Below are 26,465 nucleotides of genomic sequence, written 5' to 3'. Positions count from 1 at the left end.
TGTTTCCTCTTTAAAGAAATAGGCAACTTAGTGGTCCCTAATGATTTTTTCCCCCAAGGATAATCCTACAAAATGAATGGGAGACAGTGTTTAAAAAGCCTTCTTTATAATTTATCTTCACTATATTTTGTAAAATTGAGGAGACTGGAAGTTGGAAAAGGCCCTGCTGAAGTCCATAACCCCTTCTCTAACGCTTCAGAAGGATGAATCAGTGGCACCTGTTCCGAGCATTGGAATACCCACCCTTTTCACAGACCGGTACCGATGGTTCCCATGTGCCTTGGGCATTACATCGGATTCCCTTGCTGCCCTTCATGGTGAAGCCAAATACGCAAGCAAATACCACAGTGTCATTATAGGAATATTGATCTTTCTGCCCGGATGATATTTGGCCTCTTAGGATCTGGGGAGGTGGACATCGAACCTCAGAAACAGAAAGTTCACAGCGTGGGGCAGGGCCGCTCCAGGTCCCAGTCTTCTGACTATCAGTGGTACAACGGATAGTTCTCTCCCCAGTGAGAATGAAGTTCACTCCTTGCTCTGGGCCCCGGTCACAGGTGTAAGTGACTGTGCTTCCATACCGAACATTCACTGAAGAGCTGCCCGTATGTCTTCCATTGAGAATAGGAGGAGGTGGTGGGCAAAGAATTTCTAGGAAATTACAGAGAGAGATGACAAGATTCCGACTGTACTACAAACAAAGAATGTCTCGGGTGTTGCTACATGCCACTCTCACATCCTGGGTTCAGGGACAGTAATATTGGAATCTGTAATGAATCTGTCAAAGCAGCTATAGCAATATAATTCAGAAAGTATGATTTAAAACTTTATTCCTGAATATATCTACTTTGCTGATCCTTTGATTTCTTTTACCAAGTATATAATCTCCTTTATGTGCATGGCCTGGCTGGCAATTGTACATAGTTTTCAGAGAAAGAAAAGCTTAGAAACCCTGTTTTACTTGAGTAAGCAAAGGACAAAGAGGTAATTCAAGGATGTTTCAGTGAAGAACATATCCCTTAAAGATCTAAAGATCTCTGGGGGAGATCTTTGCTCTATAAGATCCTTTATAGTAAGAAATGGATGAAAACTTTCAGTTAAGCTGAGAATGTGGTGTCCTGTTGAACCTCTGGCCAAGGAACTAGTTGCAAACCACAGTCACTTAACCTACCTTCACATACTGGAAATTTGGTCCAAAAAGTACGCTGTCCAACAATTACACACTGGCTAGAAGGTTGGCCTTGTAATCGATACCTGGAGACAAAGGGAGGTCATTCAGAACTATTAGGCAGAACAAAACCCTCTATTTAAAATCCAAATTCACTTAATTTGTGGGCACCAACTCCTTTTATTGGCATTATCTCTCACAACCTTAAGCTGCCCATCGACCGTCACAGAGAAACCTTCTGCAGTTTTCACAGTACACACCATGCACACATAAGTCAAATGAATTAAATCTCATAGGCCCTCTAGACACTCACCCTTCACTACAGAAAAAGTTCACAGTTGCACCAACCCGAAGACTTGTGGGCCTCTTTAACTGCCCATTGAGAAATGGTCCTGGAGGCTTACACTCTGCCTCTAAGAAAACAAGCCAGAGATGAGCAAAGTGTGGCAAGTAACATAGTAGCCCAAATTCTTAACATTGATTGTAAATTTAGGGTACCTTTACATGTGGGAGCGACAGCACTCCAGTCTCCCGAAGACAAACAGCGAATGGTCTTTTCTCCAAGAAGCAAGTAACCAGGTTCACAGCTGTAGGTCACAGACAATCCCGGGGCAAAGGAATCAACGCTCTCCCCTGTGTGATACCCATTGGCGATTGTGGGAAGTGATGGACACTCCAGGAAGATATCTTTAAACACACACACATTAGGAAAAATGTCATCAGATAGCTCCTTCACAGTCTGTATTTTGACTTAGTACATACATCCAAATAAATGATACATGGTCTATGCTAAGCAGTCGTCATTAATTTTCAACTCAGTCTTTTAAAGATCAAACAGGTATGGTTTAATTATATCCATTTTATACCACAAATAGTACATTATTTTTTATTTTTAGTTACACTTTATGAATCACATTTGCAGCGTGAAAAACTTCAATTACCAAAAAAAAAGTCCATTTTCACTCATACTCTCATTCTACCCTTAAGCCTATTTTCTGCTCCAAAAGTAGCATGTTGTTATTTATGGGGTTATCCTGCCAGAATCTAGTAATATAGTGTTTCTGGATCCTATATGTGATATATCTATACACATATTTTGGGTGTGTATGTATACTTAATACATATTATTCTAGGCCCTGCTTTATTTGCTTAATAATCTATATCTTTCCATGTCAATATATATAGGCCTATCTAAATCTTTATAATCTTTAATCCTATCTATAATCTTTAATTGTTTTGCATGGTCACCCCACTTGAGACTATCTTCAGATCTTCCCTCCCTCCAAGACTATATATCTGTTTACAGACAGATAGAACCATATTTTTCTAATAATAATTTTTCAACCCTTTAATCAATTTAGAATTTATCAATATTGTTCTTTATTAAGAAAATAAATACCTTATTTTGATGGTATAATTTTTGTCAAATATTGCCGGTTCCCATAATTACATAACTGAAATTCAGATTTAGAGTTCAGCAGCAACATAAACCACACCAAATAATAAGGAAAGGAAGAGCTTACAGTAGTTCTTATTTTCAAAGTTACTTGATTTGAAATGTTATGGCTTAGGACATGAGTTTGAAAAATAGTGGATCACTCAGAAAGTATTTATAGAGGCCAAAGAGAACAGCACATCATTTCTGCCAGACTATACTAACAGCTTTTATAGATCAATTGTAAATCTATTCATTGTGTTTTTGCTATTAGAGCCCACATTTCTTCTCGTTTTAACAATAACCCAGATATGCAGTTGAAAACTGTAAAACCCAATTCCCGCAGTCCAAACAAACTCTGGCCCCCATCCTTGTGGGACTTATTCCATTCAATTAATAGGTGTGTTTAGTTAGATTTTTCCATTACAGTTTAAAATTCTTTGCTCTACTGATGTTTGTTGAATGAACATTTACATCCCTCTACAACCAAGAAAAAGCCAGGAAACTGTAATTTTCACCCTTTCCGTTGTTTCCTCCCTCCACCCTTACCATTCATACATCCACACTGTTCTTCCTTCAGAATGATACCAAACTTAATCTGCACAGAAATGCGAGGCTCCAAGCTCCTGAATCAGTTTTATTTTCATTCTACTCACCACTCTCACAGGTTGGTAGTGGTGTTGGTCCCCATGTTTTATTTGCTTGGCACCAAACAGTTTTGTTTCCTTTCATGGTGAAGTTGGCATTACAGGTAAATGTTACAGAATCACCATGTCTGTATGGTGGTCTAGACATTTTATTTCTGTATCCACCTGGTACTATGGGCTCAGAGCAAATAGAATTTTTATTGTAATATTCACAGATAGGAGCAGCTTTATCCCAGATTCCATTTACATTGTCTTTAGTTATACAAAAAAGAATACTTTCTCCAATGAGGCGGAAGGCACTCGAGCAGCTGTACCTCACCACAGCGTTAACAGCTATGGGACTAGGATGATAACTATTCCGCCCATTTTTGATACGAGGAGGAGGGTCACAAAAAATCCCTGCAAAGTAGAAAAGAAAATATGTGGTCATACTGATCATGACAATAAGATTCAAATTTAGATAAAAGTCCAAATATAGGTCATGTCACTTTTTCAGAAATAGACTTAGAAATTTGTATAATTTATTTCTTACTCATAGTCCCTGCCTGTCCCCAAGTTCCTAAATTCTTACCTTTCTCTTGATCCTCAGCAAACAAAGCAATATAGGACTATAAGCCATCTTGACCAAACAATAACAATGAAACAGAACTTATTAAATAGTTCTGTGTCCAATCAACTTTAATAATGAAACAAAAGGCAAACAGTACATGAAAATAATATGTTAATGACATACTAATCACACGTGGAGAGGCACATGGACTAATGAAATCTGGGCTCATTAGACCTGGTTTCAAATCCCCACAGTCATTCAATAGCTGTGTGACCTTAGGCAAGTCTCACCCTCTTTAAGCCTCAGTTTCCTAGTCTAGTATAATTCAATGTTGTAATGAGAATCCAGTGACATAAAACTACCTGAAAGGGGCAAGTACAGTACCTGGAACATACTAATTGTGCAGTGCCTGTTTCAAACACACAGCTGGTGCTATAAGTAGTGAGACCACATTCTGTCCCGTTACAAAAGATACTGCAGCCTCACTGCAAGTCATTTGTCATCCTTTGATGCTGGTCCCAGTTGAAAGACCCACAGGAAGTGATCAGAGGTTTGGAATAGTGACCTCATACCTTTTATTTATTTGTCCTAATAGGCATGAAGAATATTAATTGTTTATAGTTGTGTTGGTATATGCACACCTTTCCTGAGTGAGTCTTAGAATAAAGGAAAAATTGCCAACCTCCAAAACTTCTGGTTGATTTCCATTTAGCTCCAAGAATTGCTCATCAGATGAGGAAATGGCATAAGAAGACACAGCCAAACCATTTCAGCACATCAGTGTTATTCATTTTCAGTAGGGGTAACTTTCGAGAGCCTTTATCCTTATACACATAGAATACTCAATACCATATGTAGTCAACTGAATAAATTTAGCTTTGTTCTGCATTCTAGAACATACAGAAAAGTGGCATATATATGTTCATATTGATAAGATTTTATAATTGATAAATGCATGAGAATACACCAAAAATCAAGAGGCACGATCCATACTCGATTATTTTTGCTTTCTACTCACGTTCACAGACAGGAAACTTATTATTCCAGAGTACTCTCATTCCTTCTGAGACACACTGACTAGAAGATTGGCCATTTAACCGGTACCTTAAACAATAAGGGGCAGCAAATCATCACCAGAACAAAACAATTCTCGGTTGCATGGAATTCATCACTTCTCTCAAGTATATGGTATTAATGGCCTCTATTTTTATAAGCATTTCTGGCTTAAGGAAAATGTCTAAGATTGTGAATCAGCCAAGCTATGTGAGGACTTCAGACCAGCTAAAAACACAGAGAAAACAGTCCTAATGATCTGTTCTTTTCTTGAATTCTCTCTTTCCTCTTTGGCATCCAAATATCACGATTTTCTTGACCATTAGAAGAGCATAACCTCAGTTCCTAGTAAAGAAAACATCAAAGACTTTGTTCCCTAATCTCACTTCAAAGAGCTCCTCTTACTGAACCCCCAACATCTATTCAGACTCCATAATAGAAACCTTAACTTCGGAGCCCAAACTTTGCTTTTGCACATGATGAAAGGATAATTCTCAGCTTTGGCTGGCCATGCACAATATACACATTTGGAGAAAATCAATGGAATTTGCTTAATAACAGAATTCTTAATCATAAAGGGTAAAGAAAAGGAGAGAAAAGAATTTTAACTACCTTTAAAGGTCACACTTTGCAATGCTTAGCTATGGATCATAGGCCCCAAGTCAGGCCCCATCACCTTGCACTCACCCCTTATCACAAACAAATGCAACCTCTGCCCCAAGCTGGAGATTAGGAGGAGCTACCACATGACCGTTGAGAAGTTGGTCTGGAATGGCATCACATGATTTCGCTAGGAAAAAAGAGACAAGGCTGGCACATGAAGAGTCAGGAAACAGCTAAGTTTCCTTGAGATGGAATAGACCTTTAGGCACCTTCACAGTTGGGGGCTGGATGCCTCCAGGTTCCCAAGGAGGTACACTGCATAGGGTTAGTTCCAATGAGAGTATAGCCAGGCTCACAGCTGTAGGACACTTCCTGTCCAACTGCAAAGAATTCCTCATCCAATCTGTTATAATTACCGTGGTAGATATGTGGAGGTGGTAGACACCCTGAGAAAAGAACAGGACCAGAGTCCTTTTATTTCTGAAATAAGAACTTTCTTCTCTACAACCTAAGCCAACTTGAGGTTGGCAGGAGTTGGATGAAGGTGGTCATGTCAATTCTCCAAAGTATAAGGCAGACACTATTTTGGGTGAGGTGCAGTGGGGCTAACATGTGTTACATATTTTAGACACGATCAACCTTGCATCTATCTTCCTTCTGTACCTTGATCTATGCCAGGAAACATTATTCCCATTCATCATTTTCCCATTTCATTTAAATGGATATACTCTCATTAATGTTGTAGCCAAGGGAATCAAACTATTATAATGCATTTTTACCACCAAAAATCTCCTCTTTCTTCCTGCTTCCCAAACCACTGATGAAGTTTCTGAGCCTTATGGGAGGCGCTCCCAATGTTGCCAGGTTTTTAGTAAGTCAGGCACTTCTCAATAAGAGTAGGGGAGAAAGGGGGAATGGGGGAAGTGACTTGATCTTAACTCTAGCCTTATTCTATAAAGGCTACATTTTTCAATAGGAGAATGTATAATACCTATAGTAATTTGAATCAAATTCTGATCAGCCCATTTCCCCCATTGGCCTGGCCAATAAGATTGAGAGTTTATTTTATCCTCATTTAAATAAAATCTAATCACATATGATTTTTTTAACGTCTGTATTGGAGTATAATTGCTTTACAATGGTGTGTTAGTTTCTGCTTTATAACAAAGTGAATCAGTTATACATATACATATATCCCCATATCTCTTCCCTCTTGCATCTCCCTCCCTCCCACCCTCCCTATCCCACCCCTCTAGGTGGTCACAAAGCACTGAGCTGATCTCCCTGTGCTATGTGGCTGCCTCCCACTACCTATTTTACGTTTGGTAGTGTATATATGTCCATGCCACTCTCTCACTTTGTCCCAGCTTACCCTTCCCCCTCCCTGTATCCTCAAGTCCATTCTCTAGTAGGTCTACATCTTTATTCCCGTCTTGCCCCTAGGTTCTTCATGATCTTTTTTTTTTTTTTAGATTCCATATATATGTGTTAGCATATGGTATTTGTTTTTCTCTTTCTGACTTACTTCATTCTGTATGATAGACTCTATGTCCATCCACCTCACTACAAATAACTCAATTTCGTTTCTTTTTATGGCTGGGTAATATTCCATTATATATATGTGCCACATCTTCTTTATCCATTCATCTGTTGTTGGACACTTAGGTTGCTTCTGTCTCCTGGCTATTGTAAATAGAGCTGCAATGAACATTTTGGTACATGACTCTTTTTGAATTATGGTTTTCTCAGGGTATGTGCCCAGTAGTGGGAATGCTGGGTCGTATGGTAGTTCTATTTTTAGTTTTTTAAGGAACCTCCATACTGTTCTCCATAGTGGCTGTATCAATTTACATTCCCACCAACAGTGCAAGAGGGTTCCCTTTTCTCCACACCCTCTCCAGCATTTATTGTTTGTAGATTTCTTGATGATGGCCATTCTGACGGGTGTGAGATGATATTTCATTGTAGTTTTTATTTGCATTTTTCTAGTGATTAATGATGTTGAGCATTCTTTCATGTGTTTGTTGGCAATCTCATGTGTTTGTTGGCAATCACATATGATTTTAATCATATTAAAATCTCTGATCATTAGCTCTGGTACTACCTGCATTTTTTTAAAATGTCTTCTAATTTCCCCTACATTAATGCATATCTAGCACTGTCCCAGAATATAGTAAATTTCCCAACTCTTCAACATTTAGATACTACTTTCAAAGTTTACTTTTAAATTCTTTAACCAGGATACCCAACTACATACACTGTCTTTATCCTCCTCTTCTCATAGGTACCATGTATCTATTCCTCCCAAAGTCTCAATTTATTTCTATGTCCCCAAAGTTTCAGCCCAACTCACCCTTGAAGCACCTTGGCAGTGGAGGGTTCCATTTGCTGTTTGGTTGGCACCATACTGTGTTGCTGCCTTTCATGGTAAAGCCGGGCTTACACTTAAACATCACAGAATCATTTAAGGAAAATGAGCGTCTAAATCCAGATTCCATAATTCCATTTTCAACTTCTGGAATTGGGCATTTGACTACAGGAATACACCGAGGGGGAGGGCTGTTCCAGATGCCAATTCGATTGTCTTTGCTGGTGCAATATATTGACTTTTCACCCACGAGGTCAAACAGCTTTTTCCCATTCTGTCCAACATGGCACTTATAAGTAACCACCATTCCATAGTAAAAGTCCTCGCTACTGCTGCTGTAAAAGCCTCCATTGGAGATGGCTGGGGGTGACTCACAAGGAATAGCTTGGGGAGGATGGGGTACATAGGAAAAGAGAGAAGGCATTTAAATATTATACCTTCTGGGAATTTTGTCTTAACTCTTGCAAACCAAACTTCCACTTAGCCTACAATTAACCCCTATTATTGAAATTCTGTATCCTCATCTCAAAGATGGTTCTAAATGGGAAGTAGCAAGGTAGGAAGATACACAGAACTGGCCTGATAAAAACCCACAAAAATCTGATCTGGTCACCAGTCCTGAACCCCAAAGTACAGATAAACTGTTAAAAAAAGACACCTAGGTTGGCGAACGTTTTGCATGGATTAAAGTTGGCAGTGTGTAATCTTGTGGCATATTTTAGATTTGAGCACTTATTCACTATGAGATAATGTATCATCAAAAGACAATAAGCAAAGGAATGTGTAATGGGATTGGGGGCATGGAAGAAGATAAACCACAGATCTGTGTTCAGAACTACTCAAGCCAAGTGTAACCCACCTGGGTACTTATTTTGATGTGTAGATGCCCACTTTCTCTTTGGAGGGGGACAAGAGGAATTACCTAGGTGCAATAAAGGGAAAATTCTACTCACATTCACAAAAAGGCATTTCCTTATCCCAGGTTACAATATTGTCTGAGATAATACATGTGGCAGAGGAGTCACCAATGAGTCGATATCTAAAGACAAAGAGATGAGTGATCATCTCCCAGCTGGACATTTTAGGAAAGCTTAGTTCTTTTCCCACTGAAAGAATGGCAAAGAATAGAATATCATATATGACAAATAATGGTGACAGATTAAGGACTCATACAAAAGATTCAACAATCTAAAGACAAATGAAACTTGACCTCCTGGTCAGTAACACTGAAGATTTAAAATTGGAAGAAGAATAGCCCAAATCTTTTTCTCTTCTAGGGATCCTCTCTACTAGGTAATCCTGAAGAGTTGCCTCTGGAGCAGATCAGAGAGGTGATTCTCTTTTTACTTATCTATGGTTAAGGGTGGGTGGCAATTACTCAGCTCTCTTTTGGAAGATGGGTGATTTCGGGTTGAAACTAGTGTTCTAATATCCATGTACTCTGGAGATGTCTCCTGGCGACTCACCCTTTATCACAAGAATATGTAATTGTTGACCCAAACACGATACCCCTGGGTGCAAGGACAGAGCCATGGAGGAGTTCTCTAGGACTCACACATGATTTACCTATAAGGGAGAACAAGACAAAACAGGATTTGGGACTGGGATTTGGGGGATGTTTTGTGTTTTACATTAAATTCCAACCTGACTGGACTTGCTGAGTAGTCTACTTATGTTTATTCAAAGAAATTTGGGGCATTTACAAAACTTCTGTCTTCCAAAGGATCAGTCAACACCATAACACTATTTGTTTAATGCATGTAGTCTATGTTTCTGAGCATGGATGCAAACATTATTTGTAGTCAGCCATAATTTATAATCTCTATTTCCCCTTTTTATATTCTGTCAGTTGATGGCAACATCTACCAAGTCTTATGGCTTAAAACAAAAACAAAAACAAAAAAAACTCACAGTCATCATTTCCTATCTGTAACTCGTTTTCTCTACCCCCTGTCCTTAATTCAATAGATCACCAAGTTTTCATGACTGGATTCCAGAAATCTCTCCAAGCCAACTATTTTGCCACCACTATAATCTCTCATTGGATCATCGAGTAATAAAATTTACCTTTCTAATGCTGGTCGCCATTGGTCCAGCACATCTTCTATGCTGCTGCACACATTATCTTTCAGAAGTACAAATGTGGTCACGCCACTCCCCACTTTCAAAAACTTACAATGATTACCATTGTTTATTGGAAAAGAATGCATGGCCCACCACACTTAAACTCCAATCCACTTAATCAACTACTATTCCTCATGATGCACCTTATATTCTAACCACTCTGTATTTTTCTATTTTCCAGAGACATCATATTCTTCCATACCTTTATGCGTTAGCATATGCTGTTTCCTCTGTCTGTAATGCCTAGATTTCTCTATCCTTCTAGATAGTACTTATTATTTACTTCTCTATGATATCATAAAATTTTATCTCTATAAATAAAAGAAATTACACCATAGTACAGTATTTGTTTAAAAATCAGTCTTTACAAATAACATAGGACTTCCTCAATGACAGAGACTAGCAGATTAATTTTTATATCTCTTCCAAGCCCCACCATCTAGCCTAACGCTTCATACCCAGTGGTTACTCAAAAATATTTCTTGAATTGAGTTGGGTGAAAACTAATATGAGGTGAAACTAATATTCCTTGTATACTAACTTCTAAGATCACTGTAACACAGTACAGAGACCATAGAACAAGGTCATGAAGATTATAGGATAAACAGGGTTGGCCAGCTGTGCGACTTAACCCCAATACCTGATACTTAATACCCTTAGGAGTAAAAGAAAACATGGAGAACCTAGGAGCCCTTTTCATTTGAGATTACTTACTAACTTTCTCATCTTTTATCTTGAAAATAATAGGTTAGCCCACAGAGACATGCTATAGACCCAAAGATTCTTCTATTACTGATTACTCACGTTTACAGACTGGCTGAGCATCTGACCACTTGGAGGTTTCTAGGCAGGTGATAAAGAATGACCTCTTGACATACCCAGGAAGACATTCATATTGCCAAGTTGTCCCAACAGCAAACTCAGACTGATCACTCTGAATTTTAGGCTTAGCAAAAGGATACCTTGGCAGGAACTTACACTGACCTAGAGACAAAGACCACAGGAATATCAAAACTAAGAGAGACTAAAATCTCTATTCGGCTTGTTTTGTCACCAGTTACAATGACAACTTTGATCTTTAGACAGTAAACCCAAGATGTCAATATTTTCTGGGTCAAAGAAGATATTGCGGTATGAATGCATATTGAATGCAAGAGAAATAAGCTCGGGAGTTCAAAGGCATTTTAGGATAGACTTCAGAAGAAGAGCTGGAGAAAATCGTTTTTTAGTAAAATTCCATAAAGGCCCTGGAGTTGTTCTATCTTCTTACAACCTCATAAATAAAAACTAAAACCTTATAAGTAAAAACTTTTCTGGAAAAGCACAGGAAACAAGTATATCAGACCTTGAAAGCTCATCACATGTATGATCCTCTAAAATTACTTTAATGAATTAACATTACTATCTTAGTCATTAAACCTTTAGGTCCTAGCAAGAAGAAAATAGGGTTGTTTTTTATTCTTTATTATTTTATTCCATTAACCTAGTAGAGTAATATACCCCCAAAAGAGTTAATACTTCCTGATGGGTACCAGATAAAAGGAGCCAGTTTTTTCAAGACACTTCTCTGTGACTTAAAATAATTATGATGATGATGATGAAGATGAAACAAATCTTATTCTAGGAGATGGGTAAGAAACTGTAACACCCAGATACTTGAGGATGTACCTGGAAAAGAATTTTTCTAGGTATGAAAGAGAGTTCAAGTTTCAACTCCAGAATGGTGGTATATTTGAATATCAAATTTATAAATCTCCTTTTTCAAACAAATCTGAAACTGATACAGGTGCAAGTCAAAGAACAAACATGGACTAACTGACACAAAGGTAAACACAGAACTCCCAAAGTTGTGGCCAGACCCAGCCTTTTTGTGGCCCAACACTTCTGTTGGAGAAGTCATATGGACAGGATCTAAGAATAGCCATTACTGTTGGGACCCAGATCCCACTGTAGGTCTCCTATTTCTTTCCTCAACTCCTTTGGTTTCCTCCATTAACACCTACAAATGTTTCCAAATGCATACTTTCTCAAAACAGCAAGACTCTATAGGGAAAGTCAGGGTTTGACCTCAATGAAGACCAACTTCACGACCCTGCCATTATTTGTACTAATTCACCCTAATCAAATGATTTAACCTGTAATTATCCAATGTGAATAAGAACAATCCTAAATAATTTTCCACAATCTGAAAACCAATTTGGGTTTACAAGATTTAATCAATAGTGATGACATGGACCGAGAAGTAACCAAGATCTTGAAGCAAAAAAAGTAGAAGGTGAAAGGAGATAAGAATCATACTTTCTGGATGAGAAACAATGGGAAATTTTTATCTTCAATGAGACTTAGGGACATCTCTCTCTCGGGGGACACCAGCCCTTATTAGTAATGATATTGCCAAAATTCCAGGTCACAGGACAGAATTTCCAGCAATCATGTTCTCTTCCATATCAGAAAAGGGAAAGTTAGCCTATGAACCATTAAGTAACATTAATTTTCTTAAGAGTCATTGGACCCTCTTCACATCTTTTTAAAATCAGGAGTAAACATCAGTGTAGATCATGACTGGATCTAAAATAAAATATAGTGACAAAACATTGACATACACATCCCTTGAACCATGTTAAAAGTAACTAGGCAAAGGACTTTCTAGAGAACAGAAATACATTTAACTCTTTATTTGTGTCTAAGGGGATTTACCTGGACTGGCTTAGAAATCCATTTGAAATGAATGAAGAACAAATATACAAGATGATCAAAATAACCCTGAAATTTAGGTCAGATAGCAGGTAGGAGGAAATATTATTATTGATAATGAGAATTATTATGATCAGATAACATAACACTGGGTTTCCTGTCTATCTGATCATTTTTGAATGATGGGTGTGCATATGAACCCAGATACTGTCTTAAGCACAGAATATGCATCAGTGAACATTAGACACAAGGCTCTCACATTCATGGAATTTATATTCCAATAGAGGGAGAGGGACCATAAATAAATACCAATAAATAAATAGATGGTAGGTAAAGGAAATAAACAGGGTGATGTAACAAAATGTAATGCATTGGAAAAAGGAGGGGGCAGGATGGCATATGACTTCAGTTATGATGGTTAAAGAAGGCTTATGAAGAGGAGACATTTGAGTTATGACTGAAGGATAAGAAGGTGCCAGACAGGTAAAGTGCTGGGTAAAAGCATTTTAGGCAGAAGCCTAACAGCAGGGATGGATTTACTATACTTTAGGGGTAAACGGAAAGCAAGTGTGGCTGGAACTTAGTGATCAGAGTGAAATGGAATCGAGTTAAAAAGCCCAGAAGGTAGGATTGCACAGGGCTTCGTAGTCCACAGGAGGATGTCCCCATCTTATTCTGGGTAGGAGTCACTGGAGAGCTCAAGCAAAAGAGTCACATGGCCTGATTTAACTTTTTAAAAATATAGTCTGGCAATTGGATGGAGAATGGACTGGACTTTTACTTTCAGAAGTAGGGAGTGCAGTCTGGAGGCTATTATAGTAGCTTAGACCAAAATAATGAAGCTTGAGCACAAGGAGACAGTGAGAAATGGGTGACTCTGTTGTACTTAAATGTGGGGCTAAGGGAATGGGAGGATTCAGTAATGACTTTTAGGCTTTTGACTTGAGCGACTTGGTTGATGGTAATACCATGTACTGAGATTCATCAGGCAATAAAGACAGATAAAGGCCTTGATCTCATAGAACTTGTATACCAGTGAGGGAACAAGCAAGTAAATGAATAAGAAGGTTTTATATGGTGATAGGTGCTCTGTGGAAAATAAAACATGTTATGTGATAGAGAGTGACCTGGGGAATAGACTACTTCAGGTAAGAGTCAGAGCGTCACAGAAAAGTGTCAGTGGAGCTGAGATCTGAATGTTGAGGAGACAGGTAAGGGATGACCCATAGAAGAGCATTTTAAGAGAGGAACACCTAGTGCATAGCTAAACAAACATGACTCCATTTAAGGAATAGAAAGAAGGCCAGTGTGGCTGGAGAAGAATCAGTGAGGGAGGAGTACAGAGAACTTCAGAGAAGCAGAGGCCTGGAGTTGAGGTTAAGGAGCATGGATTTTGTCCTAATGTGATGGGTAGCCCTTGGCAGGTTTTAACCAGAGGAGAGAAAAAGATCTGATCTCAGATGGAGGTAGATGATTGGAAAATAAGGGAATTCCTACTTAATGATTTTATTTTCTTAGTGTTGGCTAAGGTGAGGCAGTCAGTCAAGGCAAGAGTGAAATTTAAGAGCACAGGAAATTTGAATTTGCTTATGCAAATAGATAAAAGGAGAAAAATGAAAACACTCTGAGAAGGAAATTTGCTCTTTAAGACACTTGCTTCAGAATTTTCCAGAGTGCTTGTTAAATCTCAGCTTCCTGGGCCACCCCCACCCCAAACATATGAATCTCTGGAAGGTGAGATGGAACCCAGAAACCTGTATTTTTAAAAGGCTCCACGATTCCTCAAAAAATTAACAACAGAACTACCATATGATCCAGCAATTCCACTTCTGGGGATATATACAAAGGAAACAAAAACACTAACTTGAAAAGATAACTACACCCCCATGTTCACAGTGGCATTATTTACAAATGGAAACATAGCCAACTCATGGAAACAGCCTAGGTGTCCATCAATAGATGAATGGATAAAGAAGTTGTGGATGAATATATACAATGGAATATCATTCAGCCATTAAGAAAACAAGGGAATCCTACTACTTGCAACCACATGGATGGACCTTGAAGGCATTATACTAAGTGAAATAGTGAAATAAGTCACACAGAGACATACATATAATGTATGATCTCACTTTTATGAGGAATCTAAAAACAAAAAGACAAAGTTTGGAAAAAAGATCAGATTTGTGGTTATTGGAGGCAGGGAGTGGGAGAAGAGAGAATTGGAGGAAGGTGGTCAAAAGGTTCAAACTTCCAGTTATAAGAAAAATAAATACTAGTGATGCAATGTCCAACACGATGACTATAGTTAACATGGTTTTATGATACATAGGAAAATTGTTAATAGAGTAGATCCTAAGAGTTCTCATCACAAGGAGAAAATTTTTCTTTTCTTTTTATTTTATCTATATGAGATGATGGATGTTAACTAAACTTACTATGGTAATCATTCCACAATATATGTAAATCAAACCATCATGCAAAAGTCAGGAGGGGGCGTGGGTATAGCATGAGCAAAGGACTTTGGGGTGTCAGTCAGGCAAGAAGATGAGCAGTGCATTTGTGATAGGAAGCAGTGGGGAATCAGGAGGGGCATGCTTAGGTGAGAGCCAATTACCAAAGGATTGAAAGGCTGAAGACAGATTTTTTTTTAAATTCCAAAGGCAGTAGGAAGCCCTTTTAGATTTTTGAGCAAGGGAGTGGAATAATGAAAAAAAATGTTTTTAAATTTTAGTTTTCACCATTGGAAAAGTTAAAGACTGGTATCAGAATTACCTGTAAGAGAGGAGGTTGTTACAAAGGTAATCATAATGAATATGATTAGAATATTGGTGTAAGAATAAGACAAACAGCAGAAGCATATTAGCTGTGACAGTCGACAGAAAGGTAGACTTGATCTTTCATGCATCTGGAGTTAAATGACCGAAAGGGTGGTCCTGCTCTGGTACTGGAAGGGGATGCTCTGGCATCCTTGTAGGGTACAATGAATTGACAGGACTGGAAAAGAAGTTGACTTTCAATTGACAGCATCCTCTCTGAAATTTAGAAAAAGGAATGGAATTCTGGTAAGAAGTCAGGTGGGGAACTGTGACACACGGAGGTGTTAGAGAATGCTGTGAAAGTGTTTGTTCAAAGAGTTAACATGTAGGAGAGAGAGAGATGAAGATAATGGTTTGGGGAAATGTTCAGTTAAGGGTCAGGATAAAGTTGAATGTCAGGAAGCAGACAAAGTGAGCTGTAATAGAACAAACGTATGCACTGTCCCTTAACAAGCTGGGCGTGGTCAAGCTTAAATGCTGACTCCATCAAAACAGGTCCAGACAGTCGTCTTATTACTGGCATCTAGAAGTAACATCCAACATCTAACTTTCATTTGCCTAATTTCATCTGATATTCAGGGCAGCCGAGTAAGGGTAGGGCTGCTTATCTCTAGTTTCATTTTACCGATGAAGAAACTGAGGCGAGGGAGCGAAATGACTTGCCAAAAGTCACACAGTATTGAGGTCTGTATACAGTAAACTTCTTAATAAACTGGGAATCCAATGTACTCTGAAAATTATTAAAAAGTTATACCTATCTTATCACTTAGAGACTCCAATCTTAAAAAATTACAATACTTCTTTAAAATTAAGCCAATCTGAAGGAAGAAAATTATAATAAACGTTTAATGATACCTTCTGGAGCTCTTACCATTACAGAAGGTAAATAACACAAAGAACTGCAGTTTTTATTCACGTATCAACTTTTCTAAATAACTCCAGATGTTTGTCGTTTAGAACCACGCCTGGGGATCAGACAGTATTCTTATTCTGGGAAGGCAGCAGGAGGCTGTGCTGCTTTTACCAGGCAGGAGGGAGTTCAGTGTGCACAGAAACTCCCGCGCCTAGCGGAGCATGCAACGGAGTCGCATGCACTCAGCACGAGTAGGCTTCGGATACGTGTTCGGGGCGTTAGCGCTCAAAGACCTCCAGACCCAGACCGCTGAGCACCTGCTGAGTCCCGGGGGCGGGGAGCCCGCAGGGCACAGAGCGGGCACGCCACGCCACAAGCCACACTGGGCAGATCACATAGTGCAGATCACATAGTGCGTCTCTGATGCAGCCTACAATTCTAGTGGTCCCAGCCCAGGAGGAGCGAGCGGGGACGTTCAGGACCAAGAGATCTCGGGGTCCCCCAAAGCGAGCGAGGCATGCAAGACTTCTCCGCCTTCTAACTTTTGACTGTCTCCTTTGCATCGCGGCACAGAGTCCGTCCCAGCCCCAGACGCGTCCCTACCTCCGTGCTCCCATTCCCAGCTCACCGAGGACCCCTGGCACGGCGAAAGCCAAGAAAACCCAGAGCGGACCCGAGGCGCCCATGCCAAGGCTGCAGCCCCAGCGGCTGGATGCGTCTGAGACCCGCAAGCCTCCGGCAGCTCCGGGATGACAGGGCTGGAGAAGGGGGCAGCTGCAAGCAGGGGAAGGTGGGCCCTTAAGTAGTGTCTGGCACCACGTGCTAGCTTGAGAGCGCACCTGCTGGCTGCTGGGGGCGGGACCACGCGGTGAGGGCTGCAGAGCGGGCGAGGGGTTGGCCAGGGGCGGGCGGGCAGAAGAACTCTGATTCAGTCTTTGGCTCAGACTCTACTCGTCAGTGCAGTGGCTTTCCAACGTTTTTGACCACGCCACCCAGTGCATCCACTTTTGTCTCTCTGGAGAACGGAAACAAAATAGTACTGGCTTTACTAATGTACAACGCTCGCTTCCATTCTATTCTATTCTGTTCCATTCTATTATCAACGCCTTTCCTTTCCACTCCTCCCCTTTCCTCCCATTCCCTCCCTTCCCCTTCACTCCCCTCCCCTCTCTCTCTTGAAAATTCTGGTTTGGATTCGCTAAATTCATTTCAAAAGTTATTAATGTTTCCAACCCTCCGTTTGAAAACCGTTTATTTACAAAGGAAACTTAGGAACAGAAACCAGCTCTGCTGTTCTTTTCTTTTTCTTTTGAAGTAATTACTACAGAAAAGTTGCAAAAATAATACAAAGAATCCCTATACACCCATCACTCGATTCTCCAAATGTTAACATTTTACTGTGTTTTCTTTATCATTCTCCATCTCTATTTCTAGATAAATAGCTATAGTATAGTTATATATAGAGAGATCTAGATATATACACATATAATTTATATGTGTACATAAGTATAATTATATAATTTTTTACTTTGGAACTCTTCGAGATGAGTTACAAGCATGATACCCCTCCTCTAAATACTTTAGTATGTATTTCCTAAAAACAAGAGCATAGTCTTACACAATTTCAGTACAATGATCAAAAAGAGGAAATTAACATATTACATAAGGGACAGATTGTACAGATTTCTCCAATCATCTAATATTCCTTATTATAGCAAACACGTGCGGGCGGGTGGATGCCCGCACGTGCACACACACGAACACACCCCTCCTTTTATTCTGGTCCAGGATCATTCTAGGATCATGCATTGCACTTGATTGTCTTTTTTCTCATTTAATCTGGTAAAGATCCTAAGTCTTTTCTGTTTTCCTGACCTTGACATTTTTGAAGAGTACACAGCAATTATTTTTGTAGAATGACTTTTAAATCAGTTATCTATTGCATAGGAACAAATTACCCTAAACTTATTAATTTAAAGCAAGAATAAACATGTATTATCTCACACAGTTTCTGGGTGTCAGGAATTTAAAAGAAGCTAAGCAAGGTGGTTCTGGCTTGGGATCTTTCAGGAGGTTGCAGTGCAGACATTGGCCAGAATTACAGTCATCTGAAAGTTTGACTGACACTGGAGGATCCAAGTCTAAGATGACTCACTGTCATGGTTGTGGACTGGAGGCCGGATATCCTCACCAAGAGGACCTTGCCCTAGGACTATTTGAGTGTCTTGTGACATGGCAGCTGGCTTCCTGTAGAACAAGAGAGAAAGGCAGAAGCCTCAGTGTCATTTAAAACCTATTCTCAGAATTCACACTGTATTACTTCCACAATATCCTGTTGGATACTATGATGGTTAATTTTATATCAACTTGACTGGGCTATGAGTGCCCAGATATATGGTCAAATATTATTCTGAGAGTTTCTGTAAGGGTGTTTTTGGCTGAGATTAATTTTGGGGGATAATTGATATATTTATTTTAATTCTTTCCAGTTTTATTGAGATATAGTTGATATATAACATTGTATTAGTTTAAGGTATACAACATAATGATTTGATATATGTACATATTGCAAATGACTAGCGCAGTAAGTTGAGTTAACATCCATCTCCTCACATAGTTACAAATTTTTTTCTGATAATAACTTTTAAGATCTATTCTCTCAGCAACTTTCAAATATACAATACAGTATTGTTAAATATAGTCATCCTGCTGTACATTGTATAACCAGAACTTACTTATCTTATAAATGGAATTTTGTGCCTTTTAATCACCTTCACCCATTTTCCCTGATTCCCACCCCCCACCTTTGGCAACCACCAGTCTGTTCTCTTTTTATGAGTTCAGTTTTTTTAGATTCCACATATAAATGAGATCATACAGTATTTGTCTCTCCCTGCTTGTCTTGTTTCACTTAGTATAATGCCTTCAAAGTTCATCCATGGTATCAAAAATGGCAAGATTCATTCTTTTTTATGGCTGAATATATATATATATATGGCACATTTTCCTTATTCATCCATCTCTTCAAGATAGTGATTCTTTTCCTTCTGATATATACCCAGAAGTGGAATTGTTGGATTATATAGCAGTTCTATTTTTCATTTTTTGAGGAACTACTCTTTTTCCATAGTAGGTGCACCAGTTTATAATTTATATGAGTTCCTTTTTATCTACATCCTCTCCAATATTTGTTTTCCCTTATCTTTTTGATAGTAGCCATTCTAACAGGTGTGAGGTGATATCTCATTTTGGTTTTGGTTTGCATTTCTTTGACAATTAATGATATTTAACATTTTTTCATGTTTGCTATGCAGAAGTTTTTAGTTTGATGTGGTCATAGTTGTTTATTTTTTGCTTATGTTGCCTTTGCTTTTCATGTCAAAAAAAAAAATTACCAAGACCAATGTCAAGGAGCTTAGGTCCTATGCTTTCTTCCAGGAATTTAATGGTTTCAGGTCTTATGTTCATGTCTTTAATCCATTTTGAGTTGATTTTTGTGTATGGTGTAAGATAGGGGTTCAGTTACATTCTTTTGCATGTGGCTGTTCAGTTTTACCAACACCCTTTATTGAAGAGACTGTCCTCTCCCCATTGTATATTCTTGGCTCCTTTGTTGTAAATTAATTAAGCATATATGTGTGGGTATATTTCTGAGTGCTCTATTCTATTCCATTAATCTTTGTGTTTGTTTTTATGCAAATATTATACTGTTTTGATTTTTATAGCTTTGTAATATAGTTCATAGGAGATACTATAAAATATATATGTTGGTCTCTGCCCCCTGTTCCTGGCACAGACCTCCTAAAACCCTTGAAATTGTCTAACTGTTAAGAGTACTAGGAGGACCTCTTGTTCTGATATTTGTCTTTGACCCCACCCCTGACACAGGAATCATAAAATTCTTGTAAATTCCCATGATAAGAGCATGAGGAACATCTTTTATTCCCTTGACGTGAATCTGGATGGGATCCAGATTGAGGCTGGTCACGAGAAAGACCAAGCCATGATTAGAAGCTTGGAAGTTTTGCCTCCCCTCCGCATCCTCCAGAGAGGATGGACATGGAGTTAATAATTGACCATAGCTACATGAGGAAGCCTTCATAAAATCCCAATAGCATGGCCTTAGAGAGCTTCCAGGCTGGTGAACACATCCACACCAGGAGGGTGACACACTCCAACTCCATGTGAACAGAAGCTCCTGCACTTGGGACCCTCCCAGACCTTGCCCTATGTATCTCTTCATCTGGCTGTTTATCTGTATCTTCTATTATATCCTTTAATAAACTGGTAAATGTAAGGAAGTGTTTCACTGAGTTTTGTGAGCTGCTCTAGCAAATTTATCAGACTCAAGGAGGGGGTATTTGTAACCTCCAATATATAGTCAGTTGGTCACGGCCACAGGAAATTAACTGGGCTTCTGACTGACATCTGAATTGGGGTGAGGGGGCAGTTTTGTGGAACTGAGCCCCTAACCTGTGAGATCTAATGCAATCTCTGTGTAGGTAGTGTCAGAATTGTAGTGTAGGACCTCAGCAGGTGTTGCAGAGAATTGCTTGATGTGAGGAAAATCCTCCACACATTTGGTCACCAGAAGTGTCAGAAGGAGTGTTCTATTAAAAGAAAAGGAGACACACAAGAAAGAAAAACATAGTGGGGAAGAACTGGGGTTTTCCCTACACCGGAAAGTAAAAAGCTGAATTTTTGTCTTTATAGTTTGAAATTAGGAAGTGTGATGCCTCCAGCTTTGTTATACTTTCTCAAGATTGCTTTGGCTATTAGGGGTATTTTGTGGCTTCATACGAATTTTGGGAACATTTTTTCTATTTATGTTGAAACTACCATTGGAATTTTAATTAGGATTGCATTGAATCTGTGGATCACTTTTAGTAGTATGGATAGTGTAGCAATATTAAGTCTTCTAATTCATAAGCACAGAATATCTTTGCATTTATGTGTGTCTTGTACAGTTATTTTTCATTTTATTTTATTCTATTTTATTTTTATTGAAGAATAGTTGATTTACAATATTATATTAGTTTCAGGTGTATGACATAGTGATTCAATGTTTTTACAGATTATATTCCATTTAAAGTTATTACAAAATAATGGCTACATTTTCCTGTGCTATACAATATATCCTCGTAGGTTATTTATTTTGTACATGATAGTTTGTGTCTCTTAATCCCATACCCTTATCTCCCCCCTCCCCCCACCCTCTCCCCACTGGTAACCACTAGTTTGTTCTGTATATGTATGAGTCTGTTTCTGTTTTGTTATATACATTAGTTTCATTTTTTTAGATTCCACATATAAGTGATAACATAGAGTAATTGTCTTTCTCTGTGTGACTTATTTCACTAAGCATAATACCCTCTAGGTCCATCCACATTGCTGCAAATGACTGAATTTCATTCTTCTTTATGGTTGAGTAATATTCCATTGCATATTACTAAGCTTCTTTATCCATTCATCTGTTTTTTTTCTTAGAAAATCAGTTTATTGCAAATCCATATGCTTTCTGCAAGAAATGTATTATAAAGACAAAGATAGGTAAAATAATTGAAAAGTTATAACATGCAAACAGTAACAACAAGAAAACTGGCATGTCTACATTAATATCAGACAAAGTAGACTTCAAGGCAAAGAATTTCACAAGAGCATAAGAGGGAATATACATAATATTAAAAGAAACAATCATCAGGAAAACAAACATTCTAAATGTGCATGCATTTAATGAAAAGCACAAAAGTGAAAACAAAGAACACAACACCAAATGACTGCTAAATAACCCAACTGCAATGAATCTATTAGTTTTTTCAGCACACATGTATCACTTGCCAATATAAAGCACATGTTGATCCATAAAGTAGGTCTCAAAAAAGTCAAATAATTGATACCTTAGAAAATATATTCTCTGATCACAATGAAATTAAACTGGAAATCAATAAATATTAGATATCCAGAAAATCACCAAATGTTTAGATACCTATAAAAAATACTTATAAATAACCCATGTGTCAAAGAAAAAAAATCTCAAGAGAAATTTAAAATTTTCAAACTGAATGATAATAAAAGCATAATATACAAAAAATTGTAGGATGGAACTAGAGCAGCATGTAGAGAGAAATTTATGGCATTAAATGTTTGAAATGATATCCATTAATCTGTTGATGGGCACTTCCATATCTTAGCTATTGTAAATAATGCTGCTATGAACATTGGGACACATGTATCTTTTTGAATTAGCGTGTTCATTTTCCTCACATTAATACCCAACAGTGGAATTGCTAGATCATATGGCAATTCTATTTTTAGTTTTTTGAGTAATCTCCATACTGTTTTCCACAGTGGCCGCACCAATTTACAATCTCAACAGTTTACTAGGGTTCCCTTTTCTCCACATAATTGCCAAACTTTTTTACTTGTAGACTTTTTGATGGCGTGAGGTGATTTCTCATTGTGGTTTTGATGTGCATTTCTCTGATGATTAGTGATGTTGAGCATCTTATCATGTGCCTGTTGGCCATCTGTACATTTTCTTTGGCAAAATGTCTATTCAGGTCTTCTGCCCATTTTTTGATTTTTTTTTTTAAATATCGTGTTGTATAAGTTGTTTATATATTTTGGATATTAACTTCTTATTGGTCATATCATTTGTAAATATTTTATCCCATTCAGTAGGCTGTCCTTTCATTTTGTTGCTGTGAAAAAGGTTTAATTAGGTCTCATTTGTTTATTTATGCTTTTATTTCTTTTGTCTTAGGAGACAGATCCAAAAAAAAAAATCACTCCAATTTATGTCAAAGAGTGTTCTGCCTATGTTTTCTTCTAGTTTTATGGTTTTAGGTCTTACATTTAGGTCTTTAACCCACTTTGAGTTTATTTCATATATGGGGTCAGGAAATGTTCTATTCTCATTGTTTTATAGGTAGCTGTCCAATTTTCCCAACACACTTATTGAAAAGACTGTCTTTTCCCCATTGCATATTCTTGCTTCCTTTGTTGTAGATTAATTGATCATATGTGTGTGGGTTTATTTCTGGACACTGTATTCTGTTCCACTGACCAATGTGTCTGTTTTAGTGCCAGTACCATGAAGTTTTGATTACTGTAGATTTTTAGTATAGTCTGAAGTCAGGGAGCATGAGACCTCCAGCTTTGTTCTTTTTTCTCAAGATTTGGCATATAATTTGTTTTAAGATTTTTTTCTAGTTCTGTGAAAAATATCATGGGTATTTTGATAGGGATTACATTCAATCTGTAGATTGCTCTGGGTAGCATAGACATTTTAATAATATTAATTCTTTTAATCCAAGAACATGGGACATCTTACCATTTCCTTGTATCATTTTCAAGTTTCTTCATGAATGTTTTATAGTTCTTAGAGTATGGGTCTTCCTCCTCCTTGGTTAAGATTATTCCTGGCTATTTTATTCTTTTTCTTAAAATTGTAAATGGGATTGTTTCCTTATTTTTTCTGATAGGTCATTATTAGTATATAGAAAAGCAACAAATTTCTGTATATAAATCTTGTATTCTGAAACTCTACCAAATTCATTTATTAGCACTAATAGTTTTTGGTGGAGATATTAGAGTTTTCTATATAAAGTATTATGTCATCTGCAAATAGTGACAGTTTTACTTTTTCCCTTCCAATTTGGATGCCTTTTATTTCTTTTTCTTGTCTGATTGCTGTAGCTGTTGCTAAATAAATACTATGTTTAAATAGAAGTGGCAAGAGTGAGCATCCTTGTCTTGTTCCTGATTTTAGAGGAAAAACTTTCAATTTCACAACTGAGTATGAAGTTAGCTGTGGGTTTGCCATAAATGGCCTTTATTATGTTGAAATATGTACCAACATATATGAGATATATACATCTATACCAACTTTGATGAGAGTTTTTGTCATGAATGGAAGTTAAATTTTGTCAGATGCTTTTTCTGCATCTATTGTGGTGATAATGTGGTTATTCTTCCTTGTGTTAATGTGGTGTATCAAATTGACTGATTTATGAATATTGAAGCATCTTTGCATCCCTGAAATAAATTCCACTTGATAATGGTGTATGATCCTTTTTATATATTGTTGAATTTGGTTTGCTAATATTTTGCTGAGATTTTTGCATCTATATTCATCAAATATATTGCCTGTAATTTTCTTTTTTGTGGTGTCTTTGTCTGGTTTTGGTATCAGTGTCATGGTGACCTCATAGAATGAACTTGGGAGTGCCCTGTAGTCTGCAATTTTTTGGAATAGTTTGAGGAGGGTAGGTATTTATCTATTTGGTAGCATTCCCCTGTGAAGCTGTCTGCTGGAAGTTATTTTAAATTACAAATTCAATTTCACCACTAGTGATTGGCATGTTCAGATTGTCTGTTTCTTCCTGATTCAATTTTGGAAGGTTGTATGTTTCTAAAAATTTGTCAACTTCTAGGTTGTCCAATTTATTGGCATATAATTCTTTGCAGTATTCTCGTATGATATTTGTACCTCTGTGGTATTGGTTGTTATTTCTCTGCTTTCATTTCTTATTTTATTTATTTGGGTCCTCTCTCTATTTTCCTTATGAGCCTGACTAAAGGCTTATCAATTTTTTTTATCTTTCAAAAAACAGTTATTGGTTTCAATGATCTTTTCTCTTTTTTTTTTTTTTGTCTCTCTTTTATTTATTTCCTCTCTGATATTTATGATTGCCTTCCTTCTGCTGACTCTGGGCTTGTTTGTTCTTTTTCTAATTTGTTGAGGTGTAGGTTAGATTGTTTACTTGAGATCTTTCTTCTTGATATAGGCATTTATCACTATGAACTTCCCTCTCAGAACTGCATTTACTGCATCCTATAAGTTTTGGTATTTTTATTTCCATTTTCATTTGTCTCAAGATATTTTTTAATTTCCATTTTGATTTTTTTCTTTGACCCACTGGTTGTTCAGTAGTATGTTTAATTTCCACATACCTATGGAATTTTCAGTTTTTCTTCTTGTAATTGATTTCTGGTTTCATGTCTTTGTGGTCAGAAAAGACGTTTGATATCAATTCAATCTTCTTAAATTTGTTAACTTGTTCTTGGCTTACATATGATCTATCCTGGGAGATGTTCCATATTGAGAAGAAAGTGTATTCTGCTGCTGTTACATAGAACATATAAATTTCCGTTGAGACCATCAGGTCTAACGTCATTTAAGTATAATGTTTCTTTGCTGATTTTCTGTCTGGATGATTTATACACTGCTGAAAGTGCGGTTTTGAAATCCCCTACCATTACTGTATTGTTTGTTTCTCCCTTCAGCTCTGTTAATCTTTGCTTTATATATTCTGGTGCTCCTATGTTAGGGACATAAATATTTACAAATATTATGTTCTCTTGTTGGATTGACCTCTTTATCATTATATATTGACCATCTGTCTCTTTTTACAGTCTCTGACTAAAAATATATTTTGTCTAATATAAGTATACCTACCCCTGCTTTCTTTTAGTTTCCATTTGCATGGAATATATTTTTTTCATTCATTTCCTTCACTGTGTATGTGCCCTTAAAGCTGATATGAGTCTCTTGTAGGCAGCATAGAATTGGCTCTTTTTTTTTTTTCCCATTCAGACACTCTATGTCTTTTGATTGAAGAATTTAGTCAATTTACATTTAAAGTAATTATTGTTAAGTATGGACTTACTATTGTCATTTTAATTATTTTCTGACTGTTTTGTAATTCCTTTGTGACTTTCTTCTCTGTATCTATTCCTTTGTGACTTGATGGCTTTCTGTAATGTTATGCTTTGATTTCTTTCTCTTTACTTTTTGTAAATCTGTTATAGGTATTTGTGCTGTGGTTACCACAAGGTTTGTATAAAACATCTTGTACTTATAATAGTCTATTTTAAACTCATAACAGTTTAAGATTGAGCACGTACTGAGGCTCTATATTTTCACACTCTCCCACCCATATGTTTTGTTTTTGATATCACAATTCACACCTTTATTATATCCATTAACAAATTATTGTAGTTATAGTTATTTATACTACTTTTATCTTTTAAACTTCATACTAGATTTATAAGTGATTTATCCACCACCATTACAACATTAGAGTATTCTGAATTTAATTATATATTTATCTTTTCCAGTGAGATTGATACTTTTATATGTTTTTCTG

The 26,465-nt window shown here is 37.4% G+C and overlaps 2 protein-coding genes across 2 annotated transcripts in view; both read right to left on the bottom strand.

Annotated features, from left to right (window-relative positions):
• CR2 (complement C3d receptor 2) overlaps positions 1 to 17,000 on the bottom strand; it is a gene marked incomplete at both ends in the record, with an annotated part of 30,632 nt that extends 13,632 nt beyond the window's left edge. The window contains 6 exons of the mRNA XM_082864506.1: positions 244 to 651; positions 1,172 to 1,254; positions 1,482 to 1,581; positions 1,667 to 1,855; positions 3,260 to 3,649; positions 16,943 to 17,000. Coding sequence (XP_082720632.1) covers positions 244 to 651; positions 1,172 to 1,254; positions 1,482 to 1,581; positions 1,667 to 1,855; positions 3,260 to 3,649; positions 16,943 to 17,000 — 1,228 coding nt within the window. The remainder of the gene's footprint in view (positions 1 to 243; positions 652 to 1,171; positions 1,255 to 1,481; positions 1,582 to 1,666; positions 1,856 to 3,259; positions 3,650 to 16,942) is intronic.
• Positions 4,811 to 15,984, bottom strand: CR1L (complement C3b/C4b receptor 1 like; the record flags this gene model as incomplete). Its single annotated transcript, XM_082833635.1, has 8 exons — positions 4,811 to 4,904; positions 5,541 to 5,643; positions 5,726 to 5,902; positions 7,810 to 8,208; positions 8,778 to 8,863; positions 9,291 to 9,390; positions 10,753 to 10,932; positions 15,894 to 15,984. The coding sequence occupies 8 exons, from the start codon at positions 15,982 to 15,984 to the stop codon at positions 4,811 to 4,813; spliced, it is 1,230 nt and encodes a 409-aa protein (XP_082689761.1).
• Positions 17,001 to 26,465: the final 9,465 nt, after the last annotated feature.

This window comes from Leucopleurus acutus (assembly GCF_964270905.1).
Source record: "Leucopleurus acutus genome assembly, chromosome: 2".
Classification (NCBI taxonomy): domain Eukaryota; kingdom Metazoa; phylum Chordata; class Mammalia; order Artiodactyla; family Delphinidae; genus Leucopleurus; species Leucopleurus acutus.
This window is presented reverse-complemented; position numbering and strand designations above follow the sequence as displayed.